This window comes from Nerophis ophidion, linkage group LG11 (assembly GCF_033978795.1).
Source record: "Nerophis ophidion isolate RoL-2023_Sa linkage group LG11, RoL_Noph_v1.0, whole genome shotgun sequence".
Lineage (NCBI taxonomy): Eukaryota > Metazoa > Chordata > Actinopteri > Syngnathiformes > Syngnathidae > Nerophis > Nerophis ophidion.
Genome location: NC_084621.1, coordinates 10,360,286 through 10,382,785, shown reverse-complemented (window position 1 = coordinate 10,382,785; position 22,500 = coordinate 10,360,286). Strand labels below are relative to the sequence as shown.

The 22,500-nt window shown below is 43.6% G+C and overlaps 1 protein-coding gene across 4 annotated transcripts in view; it reads left to right on the top strand.

The window, feature by feature from the left end:
• The window catches only part of grik5 (glutamate receptor, ionotropic, kainate 5), a 475,370-nt gene that overhangs the window by 341,685 nt on the left and 111,185 nt on the right, over positions 1-22,500 (top strand). For all 4 annotated transcript variants that reach the window (XM_061915085.1, XM_061915084.1, XM_061915082.1 and 1 more), the window contains 2 exons: positions 4,034-4,131; positions 4,216-4,381. In XM_061915085.1, coding sequence (XP_061771069.1) covers positions 4,034-4,131; positions 4,216-4,381 — 264 coding nt within the window. The remainder of the gene's footprint in view (positions 1-4,033; positions 4,132-4,215; positions 4,382-22,500) is intronic.

The window sequence follows — 22,500 nt, the reverse complement described above, 5'->3', positions numbered from 1 at the left end:
AGATGTAGCTTACCACCAGCAGGTGTGAATGAATGATGGGTTCCCACTTCACTGTGAGCGCTTTGAGTATATAACAATAGAAAAGCACGATATAAATCTAATCCATTATTATTATTATTATTATTATTATCTTTCGGGAATGTAAACAAGGAAACACCGGCTGTGTTTGTGTTGCTAATGGTCGCCGCGATACACCACTTACCACCTACATCTTTCTTCTTTGACGTCTCCATTATTAATTGAACAAATTGCAAAAGATTCAGCAACACAGTTGTCCAGAATACTGTGGAATTATGCGATAAAATTTAGAATTGCAATTTAGTAAACTAAAAAGGCCGTATTGGCATGTGTTGCAATGTTAATATTTCATCATTGATATATAAACTATCAGACTGCGTGGTCGATAGTAGTGGCTTTCAGTAGGCCTTTAAGCTCTCCCCAAAGCTGGTTTGACCCCTCCTGCGATGTTCTTGGTCTCGTCTCATGAGATAACAGCGCTTGTTGACTTAAAAGTTTGCCTCTGTGATCAAATCCCGTCCCGTGACGTATTTGTGTCTCTGTGAGAACAGCTTGTTTTTCCACTTTTATTCTCAAGCCGGTCAGGACAATTTGTCTCCGATTGATTTTTTTTTTTGCTCTTCATTTCCTCCCGCCCTCCAAGGGTTAGAAGACGCAGGTCAGAAGTGATGTCCAAATAAGAAGATCATCTATTTTGGGTGTGAGGCTGGCTATAAAGTGGATGCTGACTAGTGTGTGTGTGTGTGTTGCTGTCAAACATCTGCTTGTTAGAGGCAGCAGCCAGCAGCAGATGTTTGGGGCTTTAAACGTGTCCGTGTTTCTTTTAATTGTGTTTGTCGGCCGAGTGTGTTACTGCTATTGATTGATGACACCAGCACATGCTGGTCAATACTTTTTTTTTTCCGCTGCCAATTTTGGAACTTGTCATTGTGGGAAAATAGACTGCAGAAAAAACTGGGAAGTCTTCATCGGCTGCGTAAGACAAAAAACTATTTCACACTGTGAGGTAGGGTAGTATCGCGCTGATAACGAACCAAAAACGGTACTACCGTATTTCCTTGAATTGCCGCCGGGGCGATAATTAATTTAAAACCTCTTCTCACTCCTGCGCTTACCAAAGGCATGCGGTAAAAGTAAGCATGCGCTAATTTAAGCATTTAAGTCTCACCTTAAAACTCATCTGTATACTCTAGCCTTTAAATAGACCTCCTTTTTAGACCAGTTGATCTGCCGCTTCTTTTCTTTCTCCTATGTCCCCCCCTCCCTTGTGGAGGGGGTCCGGTCCGATTACCATGGATGAAGTACTGGCTGTCCAGAGTCGAGACCCAGGATGGACTGCTCGTCGGGACCCAGGATGGACCGCTCGCCTGTATCGGTTGGGGACATCTCTACGCTTCTGATCCGCTTGAGATGGTTTCCTGTGGACGGGACTCTCGCTGCTGTCTTGGATCCGCTTGAACTGAACTCTCGCGGCTGTGTTGGAGCCACTATGGATTGAACTTTCACAGTATCATGTTAGACCCGCTCGACATCCATTGCTTTCGGTCCCCTAGAGGGGGGGGGTTGCCCACATCTGAGGTCCTCTCCAAGGTTTCTCATAGTCAGCATTGTCACTGGCGTCCCACTGGATGTGAATTCTCCCTGCCCACTGGGTGTGAGTTTTCCTTGCCCTTTTGTGGGTTCTTCCGAGGATGTTGTAGTCGTAATGATTTGTGCAGTCCTTTGAGACATTTGTGATTTGGGGCTATATAAATAAACATTGATTGATTGATTGAATTATTTTAAAACCTCTTCTCACTCCGGCACTTACCAAAGGCATGCAGTAAAAATTTGAGTGTGATGTAAGCTCAGACCTTAAATCCTACTGAATAGCTCTTAATCTTCTTCCCTTTATGCGATTTCAAATTACCGGTATTGAAATCGGCCTCCTCCATTTTGAAAATGATGACAGAGGAAGTGTCACTCGTGACGTCACGAGTTTGAGCAGGCAGTAATACTAAGTATGCGCTAATTATTTTGCGAAGGGAGTTTGACCCGGCAGTAATTCAAGTCAGGCGCGTACTATATGCCCGGCGGTAATTCAAGGAACTACGGTAATATCAGATTTGAGCTATTTTGGCAGATCCTGCCCACAATTCATTGCATTCAGCAGTCTCAAACAGGTCCACGTTGATACCAGTATCAAACAGGTCCACGTTGATACCAGTATCAAACAGGTCCACGTTGATACCAGTATCAAACAGGTCCACGTTGATACCAGTATCAAACAGGTCCATGTTGACAGCAGGAACAAACAGGTTCATGTCGACAGCAGTATCAAACAGGTCCACGTCGATACCAGTATCAAACATGTCCATGTTGACACCAGTATCAAACAGGTCCACGTCGACACCAGTATCAAACAGGTAAACGTCGACACCAGTATCAAACAGGTCCACGTCGACACCAGTATCAAACAGGTCCACGTCGACACCAGTATCAAACAGGTCCACGTCGACACCAGTATCAAACAGGTCCACGTCGACACCAGTATCAAACAGGTCCACGTCGACACCAGTATCAAACAGGTAAACGGCAGTAATTCAAGGCAGGCGCGTACTATATGCCCTGAGGCAATTTAAGGAAATTAGTGTGTGAGTGTGAATGTTGTCTATCTGTGTTGGCACTGCGATGAGGTGGCGACTTGTCCAGCGTGTACACCGCCTTCCGCCCCATTGTAGCTGAGATAGGCGCCAGCACCCTCCGCGATTGATTGATTGCACAGTACAGTACATATTCCGTACAATTGACCACTAAATGGTAACACCCGGATAAGTTTTTCAACTTGTTTAAGTCGGGGTCCACGTTAATCAATTCATGGTACAAATATATACTATCAACATAATACAGTCATCACACAAGTTAATCATCATAGTATGTACATTGAATTATTTACAATCCAGGGGGTGGGATGAGGAGCTTTGTTCAGTCATCAACAATTGCATCAACAGAGAAATGGACATTGAAACAGTGTAGGTCTTACTTAGTAGGATATGTACAGCCAGCAGAGAACATAGTGAGTTCAGATAGCATAAGAACAAGTATATACATTAGAAATACATTCGATTATTTACTTTGGGTTATTTACAATCCGGGGAGATGGGATGTGAATGGAGGAGGGTATTAGTAAAGGGTTGAAGTTGCCTGGAGGTGTTGTGGTGCATGCACAGTAGATGGCAGTATTGTTCTGTTTAAGAGTGTCACAACATTGCTGTTTACGGCAGAAAAACTGCTTTACGGTAGACGAAAACGTGACTGCTGTTGTTGTGTGTTTTTCCTGATGTTAATGAAACTGCCGAACAATAAACCCACATAAGAAACCAAGAACTCGCCCTCGATCATTCTACAGTTATAACGTCATCGGACAGACATGCTATTTATATTGTGGGAAAGTGGACGTGAAAACAGGCTGTCCTCACTCAGGTCCGCATGGAGCTGGAGGGGGGCGTGGCCTCCAGCTGCGCCTGAATTTCGGGAGATTTTCGGGAGAAAATTTATCCCGGGGGGTTTTCGGGAGAGGCGCTGAATTTCGGGACTCTCCCGGAATATCCGGGAAGGTTGGCAAGTATGGGTGCGCCACAAATGTAATTTACAATCCTGTGGAAAAAAAAAAACACCGCTTCTGTTTTCATTGTGAAAATCATTTAAAGCAGCAGTATATAACGCTTGGTCTTTATTCTAATAATTTAAAACCTCTTCTCACTCCTGCGCTTACCAAAGTAAGCATGCGCTAATTATTTTAAAACCTCTTCTCACTCTGGCACTTACCAAAGGCATGCAGTAAAAATTTGAGTGTGATGTAAGCTCGGACCTTAAATCCTACTGAATAGCTCTTAATCTTCTTCCTCTCGAAGTAAATCAGATTAGAGCGAGTCGGATTTTTCCGCCATAACAATGGGATCAGTGGGAAAACTGTCCACCCGTCCTCATGCACGGTCTAACAGTCTTTTTGTTTGCTTTTTAATCCCATTTACAGTGTGTCAGATTCTTCCCAAAGGCGTCGTCTCTGTGATAGGCCCCGCCTCCAGCCCCGCCTCAGGCTCCACTGTTAGTCACATATGCGGCGAGAAGGAGGTGAGCTGCAATACACAAAACCACCGTCACGGGGATTATTTACCGCCTGTTTGCTTATAACGAACGGACTCTCCTTCTTTGCAGATCCCGCATGTCAAGATCGGTCCGGAAGAGACGCCCCGCCTACCGTACCTCCGCTTTGCTTCCGTCACGCTGTACCCGAGCAACGAGGACCTAAGCCTGGCCATCGGGGCCATCCTGCGCTCCTTCAGCTACCCCTCAGCCAGTCTGGTCTGTGCCAAGGCTGAATGTAAGTACACACCTTCGTAAAGGAGAAATGCTGGAAGTTGCACCATATTTTGGAGTTTGAACGGTCGTCGTGGAAGATGTTGCGTTAAACGAGTGCAGGAAACCAAAGTTTGGTTTGTGGTTAGCTTTTTTTAATCAAAACCAAGCAGTGGACGCTCTAAGACAAATTCTGAATTTTACCCTTATTTTCAGGGAAAAATATGCCTCTAAAGTTGCACAAAACTCAGTTCGAACTATCATAAGAAGACATGAGGGTGTGGGGTTCCTCAAGGCTCAATTTTAGGTCCCATTCTTTTTTTATCTTCACATGCTGCTTCTTGGGGATGTCATTAAAGGCCTACTGAAATAAGATTTTCTTATTTAAACGGGGATAGCAGGTCCATTCTATGTGTCATACTTGATCATTTCGCGATGTTGCCATATTTTTGCTGAAAGGATTTAATAGAGAACATCGACGATAAAGTTTGCAAGTTTTGGTCGCGAATAAAAAAATGCCTTACCTGTACCGGAAGTATCAATCAATCAATCAATCAATGTTCATTTATATAGTCCTAAATCACTAGTGTCTCAAAGGGCTTCACAAACCACTACGGCATCCTCGGTAGGCCCACATAAGGGCAAGGAAAACTCATACCCTTGGAGAGGACCACATATGTGGGCGACCCCCCCCCCCCCCCCCCTCTAGGGGACCGAAAGCAATGGATGTCGAGCGGGTCTAACATGATACTGTGAAAAGTTCAGTCCATAGTGGATACAACACAGCCGCGAGAGTCCAGTCCAAAGCGGATCCAACACAGTAGCGAGAGTCCGGTCCATAGAAGAGCCAGCAGGAAACCATCCCAAGCGGAGGCGGATCAGCAGCGCAGGGATGTCCCCAGCCGATACACAGGCGAGCGGCCCATCCTGGGTCCCGACTCTGGACAGCCAGTACTTCATCCGTGGTCATCGGACCGGACCCCCTCCACAAGGGAGAGTGGGACATAGGAGAAAAAGAAAAGAAACGGCAGATCAACTGGTCTAAAAAGGGAGTCTATTTAAAGACTAGAGTATACAAATGAGTTTTAAGGTGAGACTTAAATGCTTCTACTGAGGTGGCATCTCGAACTGTTACCGGGAGGGCATTCCAGAGTACTGGAGCCCGTCCACAGGAGACCATCTCAAGCGGAGGCGGATCAACAGCGTAGAGATGTCCCCAACCGATACAGGCGAGTGGTCCATCCTGGGTCCCGACGAGCGGTCCATCCTCGGTCTCGACTCTGGACAGCCAGTACTTCATCCATGGTCATCGGACCGGACCCCCTCCACAAGGGAGGGGGGGACATAGGAGAAAGAAAAGAAGCGGCAGATCAACTGGTCTAAAAAGGGAGTCTATGTAAAGGTATACAAATGAGTTTTAAGGTGAGACTTAAATGCTTCTACTGAGGTAGCATCTCGAACTGTTACCGGGAGGGCATTCCAGAGTACTGGAGCCCGAACGGAAAACGCTCTATAGCCCGCAGACTTTTTTGGGGCTCTGGGAATCACTAACAAGCCGGAGTCCTTTGAACGCAGATTTCTTGCCGGGACATATGGTACAATACAATCGGCAAGATAGGATGGAGCTAGACCGTGTAGTATTTTATACGTAAGTAGTAAAACCTTAAAGTCACATCTTATGTGCACAGGAAGCCAGTGCAGGTGAGCAAGTATAGATATATATGTATCAATCAATCAATCAATCAATGTTTATTTATATAGCCCCAAATCACAAATGTCTCAAAGGACTGCACAAATCATTATGACTACAACATCCTCGGAAGAACCCACAAAAGGGCAAGGAAAACTCACACCCAGTGGGCAGGGAGAATTCACATCCAGTGGGACGCCAGTGACAATGCTGACTATGAGAAACCTTGGAGAGGACCTCAGATGTGGGCAACCCCCCCCCCCCATCTAGGGGACCGAAAGCAATGGATGTCGAGCGGGTCTAATATGATACTGTGAAAGTTCAATCCATAGTGGCTCCAACACAGCCGCGAGAGTTCAGTTCAAAGCGGATCCAAGACAGCAGCGAGAGTCCCGTCCACAGGAGACCATCTCAAGCGGAGGCGGATCAGCAGCGTAGAGATGTCCCCAACCGATACAGGCGAGCGGTCCATCCTGGGTCCCGACGAGCGGTCCATCCTGGGTCTCGACTCTGGACAGCCAGTACTTCATCCATGGTCATCGGACCGGACCCCCTCCACAAGGGAGAGTGGGACATAGGAGAAAAAGAAAAGAAACGGCAGATCAACTGGTCCAAAAAGGGAGTCTATTTAAAGGCTAGAGTATACAAATGAGTTTTAAGGTGAGACTTAAATGCTTCTACTGAGGTGGCATCTCAAACTGTTACCGGGAGGGCATTCCAGAGTACTGGAGCCCGAGCGGAAAAAGCTCTATAGCCCGCAGACTTTTTTTGGGCTTTAGGAATCACTAATAAGCCGGAGTCTTTTGAAGGCAGATTTCTTGCCGGGACATATGGTACAATACAATCGGCAAGATAGGATGGAGCTAGACCGTGTAGTATTTTATACGTAAGTAGTAAAACCTTAAATTCACATCTTAAGTGCACAGGAAGCCAGTGCAGGTGAGCCAGTATAGATATATATGTAGGTATATATGTATATAAAGGTATATACAGTATAGATATATATGTAGGTATATATGTATATAAAGGTATATACAGTATAGATATATATGTATGTATATATGTATATAAAGGTATATACAGTACAGGCGTAATGTGATCAAACTTTCTTGTTCTTGTCAAAAGTCTAGCAGCCGCATTTTGTACCAACTGTAATCTTTTAATGCTAGACATGGGGAGACCCGAAAATAATACGTTACAGTAATCGAGACGAGACGTAACAAACCCATGGATAATATTCTCAGCGTCTTTAGTGGACAAAATGGAGCGAATTTTAACGATATTACGGAGATGAAAGAAGGCCGTTTTAGTAACGCTTTTAATGTGTGACTCAAATTTCTTATTTAAACCGGGCTAGCAGGTCCGTTCTATGTGTCATACTTGATCATTTCGCGATATTGCCATATTTTTGCCGAACGGATTTAATAGAGAACATCGACGATAGTTTGCAAGTTTTGGTCGCGAATAAAAAACGAAAAGGCGATGTGCGCGTGACGTCACCGATGTGAGGGCTCCTCACATCCTCACATTGATTACAATCATAGACAGCAGCAGCGTGAGTGATTTTGACCGAGAAAGTGACTAAAAATGATGTTAAATGAATACGTTTGACGGTGTCGATCAAGTTGATTGAAAATGATAGAAAATAAATCATTTAAAGGACTGGTTTGGCCGCCATGCAGTTGTCAGAGCTTTAAAAACTGGCGTGTGTGTGTGTGATGGTGATCAATGTGCATGTTGGCGTCGGCTCACTTTGCGCGCCTCGACTTCTTCGCAGCGATTGGACGGCGATCATAAAGTTGTGCGAGAACTCGGCTCACGCTGCAGGCTTTTTTTATTTATTATACTCCTCCTGCACACTGTCTGTCTCTCTCATCCTCCTCTGAGGCTTGTCAGACTCCACTCATCTAATAAAAATTATTCTGGAATGCTTTCCAGTTTGGGAGGAAAATTATGAGGCAGCCAGACAGCTTTAGGACTACAGGGGGTGTGTGTGTGTGAGTCACAATAGTCCCCCTATATTTTCATTTTGAAAGAGCACACTATTGATTGATTGTGCGGGGAATTAAAGGTTTGCTGCTGCACGAAGCACTCTGTAGTGTACTGGAGGTCCTCTTAGGTCCGTGGAGGATTTTCAGACAATCAAAAGCCTCACAGAGAGCCCGATCATTATCTTCTGGCGAGAACTCAGACGTGGCTTTTAAAAACCCAATCACTTAATGCAGGGGTGTCCAAACTTTTTCCACCGAGGGCCACACACAGAAAAATTAAACCACTTTTTTTTTTTTTTCATTTTCAAACCATAACAAAATATATGGATTTTTTTTTTGTTTTACCTTTAGGACTCCCAGGGCCAATAGAGGGTCTCCGTCATTAACATGTTAAAAATAAGTCAAATTATTATTTTCATTTTTTTATGTAACGCTTACAGTAAATCTCTATATCAACTGGCTCGGTTGGTAGAGTGGCCGTGCCAGCAACTTGAGGGTCGCAGGTTCGATTCCCGCTTCCGCCATCCTAGTCACTGCCGTTGTGTCCTTGGGCAAGGCACTTTACCCACCTGCTCCCAGTGCCACCCACACTGGTTTAAATGTAACTTAGATATTGGGTTTCGCTATGTAAAGCGCTTTGAGTCACTAGAGAAAAGCGCTATATAAATATAATTCACTTCACTTCAAGTTGATATAAAGTAAAAAAAAAAAAAAAAAGATTTATGCCTTTTCAGTTAAAGACAACTTTGTTTTTTTTAAATATCAGGGACGGCGTGGTACCAACCTCGTCACGTCCGTTGTGTCCTGAGCAAGACACTTCACCCTTGCTCCTGATGGGTGCTGGTTGGCGCCTTGCATGGCAGCTCCCTCCATCAGTGTGTGAATGTGTGTGTGAATGGGTAAATGTGGAAGTAGTGTCAAAGCGCTTTGAGTACCTTGAAGGTAGAAAAGCGCTATACAAGTACAACCCATTTATCATTTATTTATATAATATTTGTAAAACTGAAATATGCAGTATTTCCCCCATTGCTCGAAACATTCATAAAGCAATGTTTGATCTAAAATTGGAGGCCTAAAAAGATCAATAATGCAGGACAACATTGATTTAAATGTATTATTATTTTTTTGAGTAATCACAGTGAAAAAATAAATAAAATCCCACTAAAATGTCTTTGGGATCCAAAAAGTCCCCCACTCATAAAGTGATAAATTTTTATTTGTTTTACTTTCAACACTTAAGTTACGAGATCAACTTCAGATATATCTGTGGATTTTACCTTTGAACTATTATTTTGTTGGTTTTATGCTCTTTTGTCAAAGAAAACATTGTTTTTATATGGCAACCACACAATATATGCACATATTTTCCACATAAAACATTATAAAGTGAAATATTTGAAGTAATTGGAGCCTTGAATAGGTCAATAATTCATTATTTTTTTCCCCTTTTTTTAGCATTGGCAATAAGAGCAAAATATCAATCAATCAATCAATGTTTACTTATATAGCCCTAAATCACTAGTGTCTCAAAGGGCTGCACAAACCACTACGACATCCTCGGTAGGCCCACATAAGGGCAAGGAAAACTCACACCCAGTGGTACATTGGTGACAATAATGACCGAGTGGGACGTCGGTGACAATGATGACTATGAGAACCTTGGAGAGGAGGAAAGCAATGGATGTCGAGCAGGTCTAACATGATACTGTGAAAGTTCAATCCACAATGGATACAACACAGTCGCGAGAGTCCAGTCCAAACACAAAGAAAGACAAAATAAAAAACAGCCTGCATGGCAGCTTTGTGTCAACATTGCAACTTTTCCTGTTACGTTTCACCTCATTCTACTTTTTTTAATGTTTTATTTTATGCGATAGCATTTCCAGAATGTGTGGCGGGCCGCAAAACAATTAGCTGAGGGCCGCAAATGGCCCCCTGGGCCGCACTTTGGACACCCCTGACTTAATGACTTTTTTTTTTTTTTGGGCATGAAAAGGGGAGTTTTTTTGGGTTGGTGGACTAATTGTAAGTGTATCTTATGGTTTTTATGTTGATTTAATAAAAAATAAAAATAAAATAAATAATCCGTACCAATCGAGCGGTGGTTGGGGACCACTGTACTGAAGTGAAGTGAAGTGAATTATATTTATATAGCGCTTTTCCTCAAGTGACTCAAAGTGCTTCACGTAGTGAAACCCAATATCTAAGTTACATTTAAACCAGTGTGGGTGGCACTGGGAGCAGGTGGGTAAAGTGTCTTGCCCAAGGACACAACGGCAGTGACTAGGATGGCACAAGCGGGAATCGAACCTGCAACCCTCAAGTTGTTGGCACGGCCACTCTACCAACCGAGCTATGCCGCCCCAACTAAGGAACGGGGAACTCAGAGGTGGCACAAAATATCCCATTTGAGATTATACACTTTTACTGCTAATTACTACACTGCCTGACATCCAAGTTCTGTGTGTGGTTGCCATGACTACAAATGAGTAAATCCACAGTAGGGATGAGGGTTGCACGATTTCGAGAAAATACCCTAAATGCGATTTTCTCTCCAAAATTGCGATTACGATTCAATTAGCGATTTTTTTCTATTTCATACAAAACCCACAATCAGTGACGTTGGCACAATGTATAAATTGTAAATAAAAAGAGAATACAATGATTTGCAAATCCTTTTCAACCTATAGACTGCAAAGACAAGATACTTGACATTCGAACCGGAAAACTTTTATTTTTTTGCAAGTACTAGCTCATTTGGAGTTTGATGCCTGCAACACGTTTCAAAAAAACTGGCAGAAGTGGGAAAAAAAGACTGATAAAGTTGAGGAATGCTCATCAAACACTTATTTGGAACACCTCACAGGTGAACATGCTAAGTGAGGGGGTTCTATGTTTTATTGTTGGTTTTTTTTTGGCTGTTACCTCAGAAATTGCCTGTTCAGATGTTATGATTGTGGCTCAGAGATTTGTATGTAGATTATATTTATTTTCCATAACAAACAGGATAACTTAAATACCCTGGCAGTGGCAATAAGCTTACATTTTTGGAGTTGATTTTCATCAAATATGCTATTTAACTGCTACTGTTTAACAAGGACTGATTTAAATTGTGTTTGCACAACAAATGTTTTGGCACTTTTGTTCATGTGGGAGAATATTCCAATAAAGGTGCACTACACACTACTTTTGAATTCATTATTGGGCTTTGCGTATACAATGCAGTTAATCGCGATTAATTAACTTCGATTAAAATTTTTAATCGTTGCCCAGCCCTACTTTTTATATTACATTTTCTTCTGCGAATGTACGTATTATTGAGTGCAAATTTCCTGTCCGAGTTCTCCCTCCTTCAGTTATATAATGTTTCTTGTTCCCCCACTATGTCATGTAAACGCTCCATCCTACCTCTAGTGTAATGCATTTGCCTTCTAGGTGTTTTTTTTTTTTTTCCTCTTTATATTTTTACAAGGTTATCATACTGCCAGACTCTGACCCACTTGGCTGTGCAATCTTATCGCCATGGAGCCCGTTGCCATGGCTGCAGGAAAGGTGCTAACTGCCACTCACCAAGCTTGTTGCGCACACCGAGGGACCGCGGGGGCGTGTGTGCGTGCGGCGCCGCCGCCATCTCTTGTGTGTTCGATTGTCTTGTTTCGCTCGCTTTGCCCAGCATGTGTGTGTGTGTGTATATATATATGTGTGTGTGTGTGTGTGTGTGTTAGTAGGTGGCAGACAACCAGCCCACTTGTCTTCATCACGTTGTTTACCTCACAATGCAGCCTTACTTTCAATTAGAGTCGCTTTCGCCGTTTATACAATGACACCATCCGTCAACTGCAAGTTTTATAAACCTTCCCCCTTTTTTTTTGGCAAGGCGGGCGTGGCTTTATTAACGTCCCGCCACGCAATTAATCCTCACCCGGCCAGCGGATTTTGGGGTCATTTCCGACGCATCCTTCGGCGGCCGCGTGCTATTGGAGACTAATTCCATTAAAGCAGTTGTCATGAGATGGATGAGGTGGAGGAGGCGAGGATGTTGCACACACACAAAAAAAAGGGGGAGGAGCTGGGCAATAGAAGATGGATACAGACAGGGGGGAAATATGTGACGCAAGCAGAGTGAGGGAAGAGAGGACGCTGGTAAAGTGCATTGATTTTTTTTTTCCTCCCCACCTCTCCCTGCCTTCCTCAAACTAATTAAAGTTTTGGTCTGGTTCAGTGATTACCCCTCTGCTTACGGAGGCTTTCTCCTGCTGAAGGGCTCTATCCGCCACCTCTTCCATCCAGATGCATGACGCCACTCTCCTCTTTTCCCCTCGCTGCTTATTTACGTAGCTATAGAATTACAATGAGGAAAAGGCAGAGAATAGAACAGTGTCGAGTGAGTCTCCACCGCCATGTCTTGAGCTGGTCACCCACCCAAAGTCTGCTTTAAAGGCCTACTGAAGCCCACTACTAGCCACCACTGATAGTTTATATATCCATCCATCCATCCATCCATCATCTTCCGCTTATCCGAGGTCGGGTCGCGGGGGCAGCAGCCTAAGCAGGGAAACCCAGACTTCCCTCTCCCCAGCCACTTCGTCTAGCTCTTCCCGGGGGATCCCGAGGCGTTCCCAGGCCAGCCGGGAGACATAGTCTTCCCAACGTGTCCTGGGTCTTCCCCGTGGCCTCCTACCGGTTGGACGTGCCCTAAACACCTCCTTAGGGAGGCGTTCGGGTGGCATCCTGACCAGATGCCCGAACCACCTCATCTGGCTCCTCTCGATGTGGAGGAGCAGCGGCTTTACTTTGAGTTCCTCCCGGATGACAGAGCTTCTCACCCTATCTCTAAGGGAGAGACCCAAACTCATTTCGGCCGCTTGTACCCGTGATCTTATCCTTTCGGTCATGACCCAAAGCTCATGACCATAGGTGAGGATGGGAACGTAGATCGACCGGTAAATTGAGAGCTTTGCCTTCCGGCTCAGCTCCTTCTTCACCACAACGGATCGGTACAACGTCCGCATTACTGAAGACGCCGCACCGATCCGCCTGTCGATCTCACGATCCACTCTTCCCTCACTCGTGAACAAGACTCCTAGGTACTTGAACTCCTCCACTTGGGGCAGGGTCTCCTCCCCAACCCGGAAATGGCATTCCACCCTTTTCCGGGCGAGAACCATGGACTCGGACTTGGAGGTGCAGATTCTCATTCCGGTCGCTTCACACTCGGCTGCGAACTGATCCAGCGAGAGCTGAAGATCCCGATCAGATGAAGTTTATATATCAATGATGAAATATTAACATTGCAACACATGCCAATACGGCCTTTTTAGTTTACTAAATTGCAATTTTAAATTTACTTGTTGAAAACGTCGCGGAATGATGACGCGTGTCTCGGGTTGTAACGTACACTTTATCCCAGCATCACTCACGGCTGAAAGTCGTCCCTTCCCATCGCATAATTACCAAGTAATTTGGACATGCTGAATCTTTTGCAATTTATTCAATTGATAATGGAGACGTCAAAGAAGAATGCTGTTGGTGGAAAGCGGTGGATCGCAGCTGCCTTTAGCAACCGAGACACAGCCGGTGTTTCTTTGTTTGTTGTAAAGCTTTAACACAGAGCGGTCAGGCGAACATGTTTCTCGACGTCAACCGGCAAGTTTTTGGATGGTAAAATTGTGACATTAAGTCGGCTGTTACCGGAGACTTCAGTGGATTACGCGGCCTCATCCTATAGCTCAAAAAGGCAGCTGTGATCTGGGCTCGTCGGCTTCTCTGAGAGACACTGGCGTTCACCACAGCCGTCCGACTTTCAGGTATGACTTTACAATCTCACTAACACACTATGAAAACAATAAGCAGATAAGGGATCTTCAGGAATGATCCTAGTAAATGTGTCTAATTACATCTGCGCCTTTAGCCGACGCTTTTTTTTTTTTTTGTGCTTCACTCTAACTTTCTTCATCCACGAATCTTTCATCCTCGCTCAAATTAATGGGGAAATTGACGCTTTCTCGGTCCGAATAGCTCTTCATCCTTGAGGCCTACGTTATAAACAATGTTCAGATGTGAGGAGCTCCACAACCCGTGACGTCACGCGCACATCGTCTGCTACTTCCGGTACAGGCAAGGCTTTTTTAATTAGCGACCAAAAGTTGCGAACTTTATCGTCGATGATCCCTACTAAATCTTTTCAGCAAAAATATGGCAATATCGAAAAATATTCAAGTCGGCTCTTACCGGAGACTTCAGTGGATTACGCCGCCTCATCCTATAGCTCAAAAAGGCAGCTGTGATCTGGGCTCGTCGGCTTCTCTGAGAGACACTGGCGTTCACCGCAGCCATCCGACTTTCAGGTATGACTTTACAATCTCACTAAAACACTATGAAAACAATAAGCAGATAAGGGATCTTCAGGAATTATCCTAGTAAATGTGTCTAATTACATCTGAAACGGTCCCCCTGCCGCCGCCTTTAGCCGACGCTTTTTTTGTTGTTGTTTTTTTGTGCTTCACTCTAACTTTCTTCATCCACGAATCTTTCATCCTCGCTCAAATTAATGGGGAAATTGACGCTTTCTCGGTCCGAATAGCTCTTCATCCTTGAGGCCTACGTTATAAACAATGTTCAGATGTGAGGAGCTCCACAACCCGTGACGTCACGCGCACATCGTCTGCTACTTCCGGTAAAGGCAAGGCTTTTTTTATTAGCGACCAAAAGTTGCGAACTTTATCGTCGATGATCTCTACTAAATCTTTTCAGCAAAAATATGGCAATATCGAAAAATATTCAAGTTGGCTCTTACCGGAGACTTCAGTGTATTACGCGGCCTCATCCTATAGCTAAAAAAGGCAGCTCTGATCTGGGCTCCTCGGCTTCTCTGAGAGACACTGGCGTTCACTGCAGCCATCCGACTTTCAGGTATGACTTTACAATCTCACTAAAACACTATGAAAACAATAAGCAGATAAGGGATCTTCAGGAATGATCCTAGTAAATGTGTCTAATTACATCTGCGCCTTTAGCCGACGCTTTTTTTTTTTTGTGCTTCACTCTAACTTTCTTCATCCACGAATCTTTCATCCTCGCTCAAATTAATGGGGAAATTGACGCTTTCTCGGTCCGAATAGCTCTTCATCCTTGAGGCCTACGTTATAAACAATGTTCAGATGTGAGGAGCTCCACAACCCGTGACGTCACGCGCACACCGTCTGCTACTTCCGGTAAAGGCAAGGCTTTATTATTAGCGACCAAAAGTTGCAAACTTTATCGTCGATGATCTCTACTAAATCTTTTCAGCAAAAATATGGCAATATAGAAAAATATTCAAGTCGGCTCTTACCGGAGACTTCAGGGGATTACGCGGCCTCATCCTATAGCTCAAAAAGGCAGCTGTGATCTGGGCTCGTCGGTTTCTCTGAGAGACACTGGCGTTCACCGCAGCCATCCGACTTTCAGGTATGACTTTACAATCTCACTAAAACACTATGAAAACAATAAGCAGATAAGGGATCTTCAGGAATGATCCTAGTAAATGTGTCTAATTACACCTGCGCCTTTAGCCGACGTTTTTTTTTTTTTTGTGCACTCTAACTTTCTACATCCACAAATCTTTCATCCTCGCTCAAATTAATGGGGAAATTGACGCTTTCTCGGTCCGAATAGCTCTTCATCCTTGAGGCCTACGTTCTAAACAATGTTCAGATGTGAGGAGCTCCACATCCCGTGACGTCACGCGCACATCGTCTGCTACTTCGGGTAAAGGCAAGGCTTTTTTAATTAGCGACCAAAAGTTGCGAACTTTATCGTCAATGATCTCTACTAAATCTTTTCAGCAAAAATATGGCAATATCGAAAAATATTCAAGTCGGCTCTTACCGGAGACTTCAGTGGATTCCGCGGCCTCATTCTATAGCTCAAAAAGGCAGCTGTGATCTGGGCTCGTCGGCTTCTCTGAGAGACACTGGCGTTCACCGCAGCCATCCGACTTTCACGTATGACTTTACAATCTCACTAAAACACTATGAAAACAATAAGCAGATAAGGGATCTTCAGGAATTATCCGAGTAAATGTGTCTAATTACATCTGAAACGGTCCCACTGCCGCCGCCTTTAGCAGACGCTTTTTTTTTTTTTTTTTTTTGTGCTTCACTCTAACTTTCTGACATTGATTCCCACCTAGTACCAACTTCGTCACGTCCGTTGTGTCCTGAGCAAAACACTTCACCCTTGCTCCTGATGGGTGCTGGTTGGCGCCTTGCATGGCAGCTCCCTCCATCAGTGTGTGAATGGGTGTGTGAATGGGTAAATGTGGAAGTAGTGTCAAAGCGCTTTGAGTACCTTGAAGGTAGAAAAGCGCTATACAAGTACAACCCATTTATCATTTAAGACACTACTTCCACATTTACCCATTCACACACACATTCACACACTGATGGAGGGAGCTGCCATGCAAGGCGCCAACCAGCACCCATCAGGAGCAAGGGTGATGTGTCTTGCTCAGGACACAACGGACGTGACGAAGTTGGTACTAGGTGGGATTTGAACCAGGGACCCTCGGGTTGCGCACGGCCACTATTCCACTGCGCCACGCCGCCACACTTGTCCTTGTCTCCTCAGATGTCATCCTTCTGGAGCTCATTTTTGGTGAGTTTGTCAAAGAGATGACATGAGAACAGCGACAAGGACAAGTTTGAGAAAGTTCCCTCTCTCCACACACCTGGCTCTGGGTCTCAGAGGCAAACAATTGTACATCAAAGTAAAAAAGTACATCAAAGAGACTTGTTTATTTTGGCTATTTACCCACATTAAAGTGTCTGGGTCAAAATGACCCGCAACATCATCTTTGTGTACAAACTCTGCAAGACATTCCACTCCTCAACAAAGTGTCCAGATTTTACACACCAGTTCGTGGCCCTAGATGAGGAAAAGTCACCAGATTTCAACAAGAAAAAGAAAGGATAACCAGTACTTTGATGAACACAAAAACTGAAATGGGTCAAATTGACCCTCAACATAATGGAAGGGTTAACAAACAAACAACAAAAAGCGCTCACCATGGAGGTACAAAACTTGGCTACACAGTACAAACGTGAAACAAAAACACCTGCTCCATGGCATGAAATGATGGAAATAAATTAAAGGACTTCGCACAAAAACAATTGGCTTTGAACTATAAACAAAGACTTGGACAAAATGAACAGCGTAGCAAGGCATCAAGCAGATAAACAAGGGCATGAAAAAGGTGCAGCATGGGCAGCGTGTGTGAAGATCCCCGAATGAAGACAAGAAAATGAGTGACTTAAGTAGCTATGATAATTTGTGAAAACAGGTGTGAGGCTGCGGACAGGGACGTGACGTGACAGGTGAAAGCTAATGAGTTGGCATGGCGATGAAAACAAACCAGGAAGTACCAAGACAGAACTTAAATGTCCAAAAAACTAAACATAACCTGACCAAAACATAAACTTACAGGCGTGACAAGTAAAAAGATGGAGTTGGGAAGCTTTTAGCCACACAAACACATGGTGATTCATTGTTTAAAATTCCCGGAGGTGAAACTTTACTATAGCTCGGTTGGTAGAGCGGCCGTGCCAGCAACATGGGGGTTGCAGATTCGATTCCCACTTCCGCCATCCTCGTCACTGCCGTTGTGTCCTTGGGCAAGACACTTTACCCACCTGCTCCCAGTGCCACCCACACTGGTTTAAATGTAACTTAGATATTGGGTGTCACTATGTAAAGCGCTTTGAGTCACTAGAGAAAAGCGCTATATAAATATAATTCACTTCACTATGGATCAGAGCGGTCAAGCGAACACGGATCCCGACCGAATGTCAACCCGCAGTTTTCGGTGAGAAAGTTGTGGTAAAAAGTCGCTTGCAGGTTCGATTCCCACTTCCATCATCCTAGTCACTGCCGTTGTGTCCTTGGGCAAGACACTTTACCCACCTGCTCCCAGTGCCACCCACACTGGTTTAAATGTAACTTAGATATTGGGTTTCACTATGTAAAGTGCTCTGAATCACTAGAGAAAAGCGCTATATAAATATAATTCACTTCACTATGGATCAGAGCGGTCAAGCGAACATGGATCCCGACCGAATGTCAACCCGCAGGTTTCGGTGAGAAAATTGTGGTAAAAAGTCGCTACTTACCAGACATCAGCTGAGCTCGCGCCGTCCATAAAGCTGCCGTCGACTTCCCCGAGACACTGCCCGTCAACACACCCGTGGACACACCCCCTCCGACTATCAGGTACTATTTAATCTCACTAAAACATTAGCAAGACAACAGAAATATAAGGGATTTCTCAGAATTATCCTAGTAAATGTGTCTAAAAACATCTGAATCCGTCCCAATGCAATCGCGTTTTTTTTTTTTTTTTTTCCTAGTCCGTCGCTATCAATCAATCAATCAATGTTTACTTATATAGCCCTAAATCACTAGTGTCTCAAAGGGCTGCACAAACCACTACGACATCCTCGGTAGGCCCACATAAGGGCAAGGAAAACTCACACCCAGTGGGACGTCGGTGACAATGATGACTATGAGAACCTTGGAGAGGAGGAAAGCAATGGATGTCGAGCGGGTCTAACATGATACTGTGAAAGTTCAATCCATAATGGATCCAACACAGTCGCGAGAGTCCAGTCCAAAGCGGATCCAACACAGCAGCGAGAGTCCCGTTCACAGCGGAGCCAGCAGGAAACCATCCCAAGCGGAGGCGGATCAGCAGCGCAGAGATGTCCCCAGCCGATACACAGGCAAGCAGTACATGGCCACCGGATCGGACCGGACCCCCTCCACAAGGGAGAGTGGGACATAGAAGAAAAAGAAAAGAAGCGGCAGATCAACTGGTCTAAAAAGGGAGTCTATTTAAAGGCTAGAGTATACAAATGAGTTTTAAGGTGAGACTTAAATGCTTCTATATCATCATCCACAAATCTTTCATCCTCGCTCAAATTAATGGGGAAATTGTCGTTTTCTTGGTCCAAATAGCTCTTGCTGCTGGAGGCTCCCATTATAAACAATGTGAGAAGTGAGTAGCCATCACCCTTGTGACATCATCGTTTGTTACTTCCGGTACAGGCATGGCTTTTCTGTTAGCGAACTTTATCATCGATGTTCTCTACTAAATCCTTTCAGCAAAAATATGGCGATATGGCGAAATGATCAAGTATGACACATAGAATGGACCTGCTATCCCCGTTTAAATAAGATCTTATTTCAGTAGGCCTTGAAGACAGCCAATGAGCTCATGTGGCGAATTTTTGTGTTAGTCTGCCATAATTCCCTTTTTTTTTTCCCTCCTTTTCCTTTTTCTGTTCAGGTTTTAAAAACTGTAATTAAAGTGTTGCTCTGAGAAATGAAAAACAATAATTGAGCGCCATGGCAACATAAACACAACTGCAGACCGGTCGATCTCGGATTGGGTTTTTAATTTTTTTTTTTTTTTTTACCACTGTTCCTCTGTAACGCCTCTTTTTATTGGCGTTCTGTCTAACACAGGTGCCCAACGTCATTTGCGGCCCGTAACTAATTTGCTGTTGTCCCTGGACGTACAAACCCCGTTTCCATATGAGTTGGGAAATTGTGTTAGATGTAAATATAAACGGATTACAATGATTTGCAAATCCTTTTCAACCCATATTCAGTTGAATATGCTACAAAGACAACATATTTGATGTTCAAACTCATAAACATTTTTTTTTTTTTGACAAATAATAATTAACTTAGAATTTCATGGCTGCAACACGTGCCAAGATAGTTGGGAAAGGGCATGTTCACCACTGTGTTACATCACCTTTTCTTTTAACAACACTCAATAAACGTTTGGGAACTGAGGAAACTAATTGTTGAAGCTTTGAAAGTGGAATTCTTTCCCATTCTTGTTTTATGTAGAGCAGGGGTCGGGAACCTTTTTGGCTGAGAGAGCCATGAAAGCCAAATATTTTAAAATGTATTTCCATGAGAGCCTTATATTGTGAATTATATTAGTGAATTATATTTATATAGCACTTTTCTCTAGTGACTCAAAGCGCTTTACATAGTGAAACCCAATATCTAAGTTACATTTAAAGCAGTGTGGGTGGCACTGGGAGCAGGTGGGTAAAGTGTCTTGCCCGAGGACACAACGGCAGTGACTAGGATGGCGGAAGCGGGAATCGAACCTGCAACCCTCAAGTTGCTGGCACAGCCACTCTACCAACCGAGCTATGCCTAAGGATGGAAAATAAGGCTTATTTTTTAAGTTTTTACGACTGAGACCCTTCCGAGTCCCGAGACCAAACTCGAGGGGAACCTTGATGGTAAAAACAATCTTTATATTGAGTTGGTTTTTGATAATTGATGATATTATTTTTTTAACACTGAATACAACTAAATGCCTGCTTTTTTAAGTAACATCAACCATTTTTTGAGTACAATAACTCTCAAATTATTTTTAATATTTTTTATTCTGAAGCTAACCAATAATAAATAGAATACTTCTTACCATTAATGCGCCTTCTTGAAATGATGCGTTAGAAAACGAATGGATGGATTTAAATGCAGGAGAATGTTTTGTATTTTGAACATTATTTTTAACTCCGATTGCCAGTGGAAATATTAATTTCTTATCATGTTAAGCAATGTCAGCTAAGATTAATCAGAGAGCCAGATGAAGTCATCAAAAGAGCCACATCTGGCTTTAGAGCCATAGGTTCCCTACCCCTGATGTAGAGCTTCAGTCCTTCAACAGTCCGGGGTCTCCGCTGTCGTATTTTACGCTTCATAATGCGCCACACATTTTCCATTGGAGACAGGTCTGGGCTTCAGGCGGTCCAGGAAAGTACCCGCACTCTTGTTTTTACGAAGCCATGCTGTTGTAACACGTGCTGAATATAGCTGGCATTGTCTTGCTGAAATAAGCAGGGGCGTCCATTAAAAAGACGGCCCTTACATGGCAGCATATGTTGTTCCAAAACCTGTATGTACCTTTCAGCATTAATGGTGCCTTCACAGATGTGTAAGTTACTCACGCCTTGGGCACTAATGCACCCCCATACCATCACAGATGCTGGCTTTTGAACTTTGCGTCTAACAGTCTGGATGGTTCGCTTCCCCTTTAGTCCGGATGACACGATGTTGAATATTTTCAAAATCAATTTGAAATGTGGACTCATCAGACCACAGAAGACTTTTCCACTTTGCATCAGTCCATCTTAGATGATATCAGGCTCAGAGATCTGGATGTTGTTGATAAAAATGGCTTTTACTTTGCATAGTAGAGCTTTAACTTGCACTTACAGATGTAGCGACGAACTGTATTTAGTGACGCCCAGTAGTGTGCACGTGTGTTTCTGTATACTATCTCCACGTGTATTTTTAGAGGTTAAGTAGGATATCACCAAAGGCCTAGGTGAGAAACGCACGGCCCGCCGCTTTTGCGGAACACAACAGCCCAGCACATTCTAAAAATAGGGATAAAAGAGCAAATAGGTGTAATCTAAGGAGGAAAGGATGGAATGTCGACACCAATAACACAAAGGTGACATGCAGGCTGAAAATTAAGAAAAATAACGAAATTTCCTCCACATCATTTGATTTTTTAGTGTGTAACCCTCAGAGGAATAAGATTGGACACCCCTTGTCAATGTGACGTGAAATTATACCTAATTAATATCTAATTTGCCCACCTACTCAGTAGCCTGGTGGTTAAAGTGTCCGCCATGAGATCGGTAGGTTGTGAGTTCAAACCCCAAGACTATAAAAATGGGACCCATTACCTCCCTGCTTGGCACTCAGCATTAAAGGTTGGAATTGGGGGTTAAATCACTGCTGCCCACTGCTCCCCTCACCTCCCAGGGGGTGAACAAGGGTGATGGGTCAAATGCAGAGGACACATTTCACCAAACATAGTGTCTAAGACAATCATTGGTACTAAAGGGAATAAGCGGTAGAAAATGGATGGATGGATGGATAGATGTCCCCAAAGGAGAATATGCAGGTAAAAGAAACTTAGCTAAACTAATATGTGCAAGCGGCCCCAAACTACAAGTTTATAGTAGAACTAAATTATACTAGAGGTGGGGTTGTCTCGATACCAATATTTATTGGTACCGGTACCAAAATGTATTTAGATACTTTTCAATACTTTTCGAAATAGAGGATCCGTTATGGTTACTGAGGGGAGATGACGGCGACAGACACCAGATGGGAAGATAGTACTTTATTGATTCCTTCAGGACAGTTCCTTTATATAGCAATTAAAGCCCTCAAAGATCAATAATGCAGGACACCATTGATTTAAATTTTTTAATATTTTTAAGTAATCACAGTGAAAATTTAAATAAAATCCTACTAAATATATTTGCGATCCGAAAGGTTCCCCACTCATAAAGTGATACATTTTTATTAGTTTTTTTTTTACTTTTAACACTTAAATTTCAAGATCGACTTCCGATATATCTGTCGATTTTAAGTTTGAAC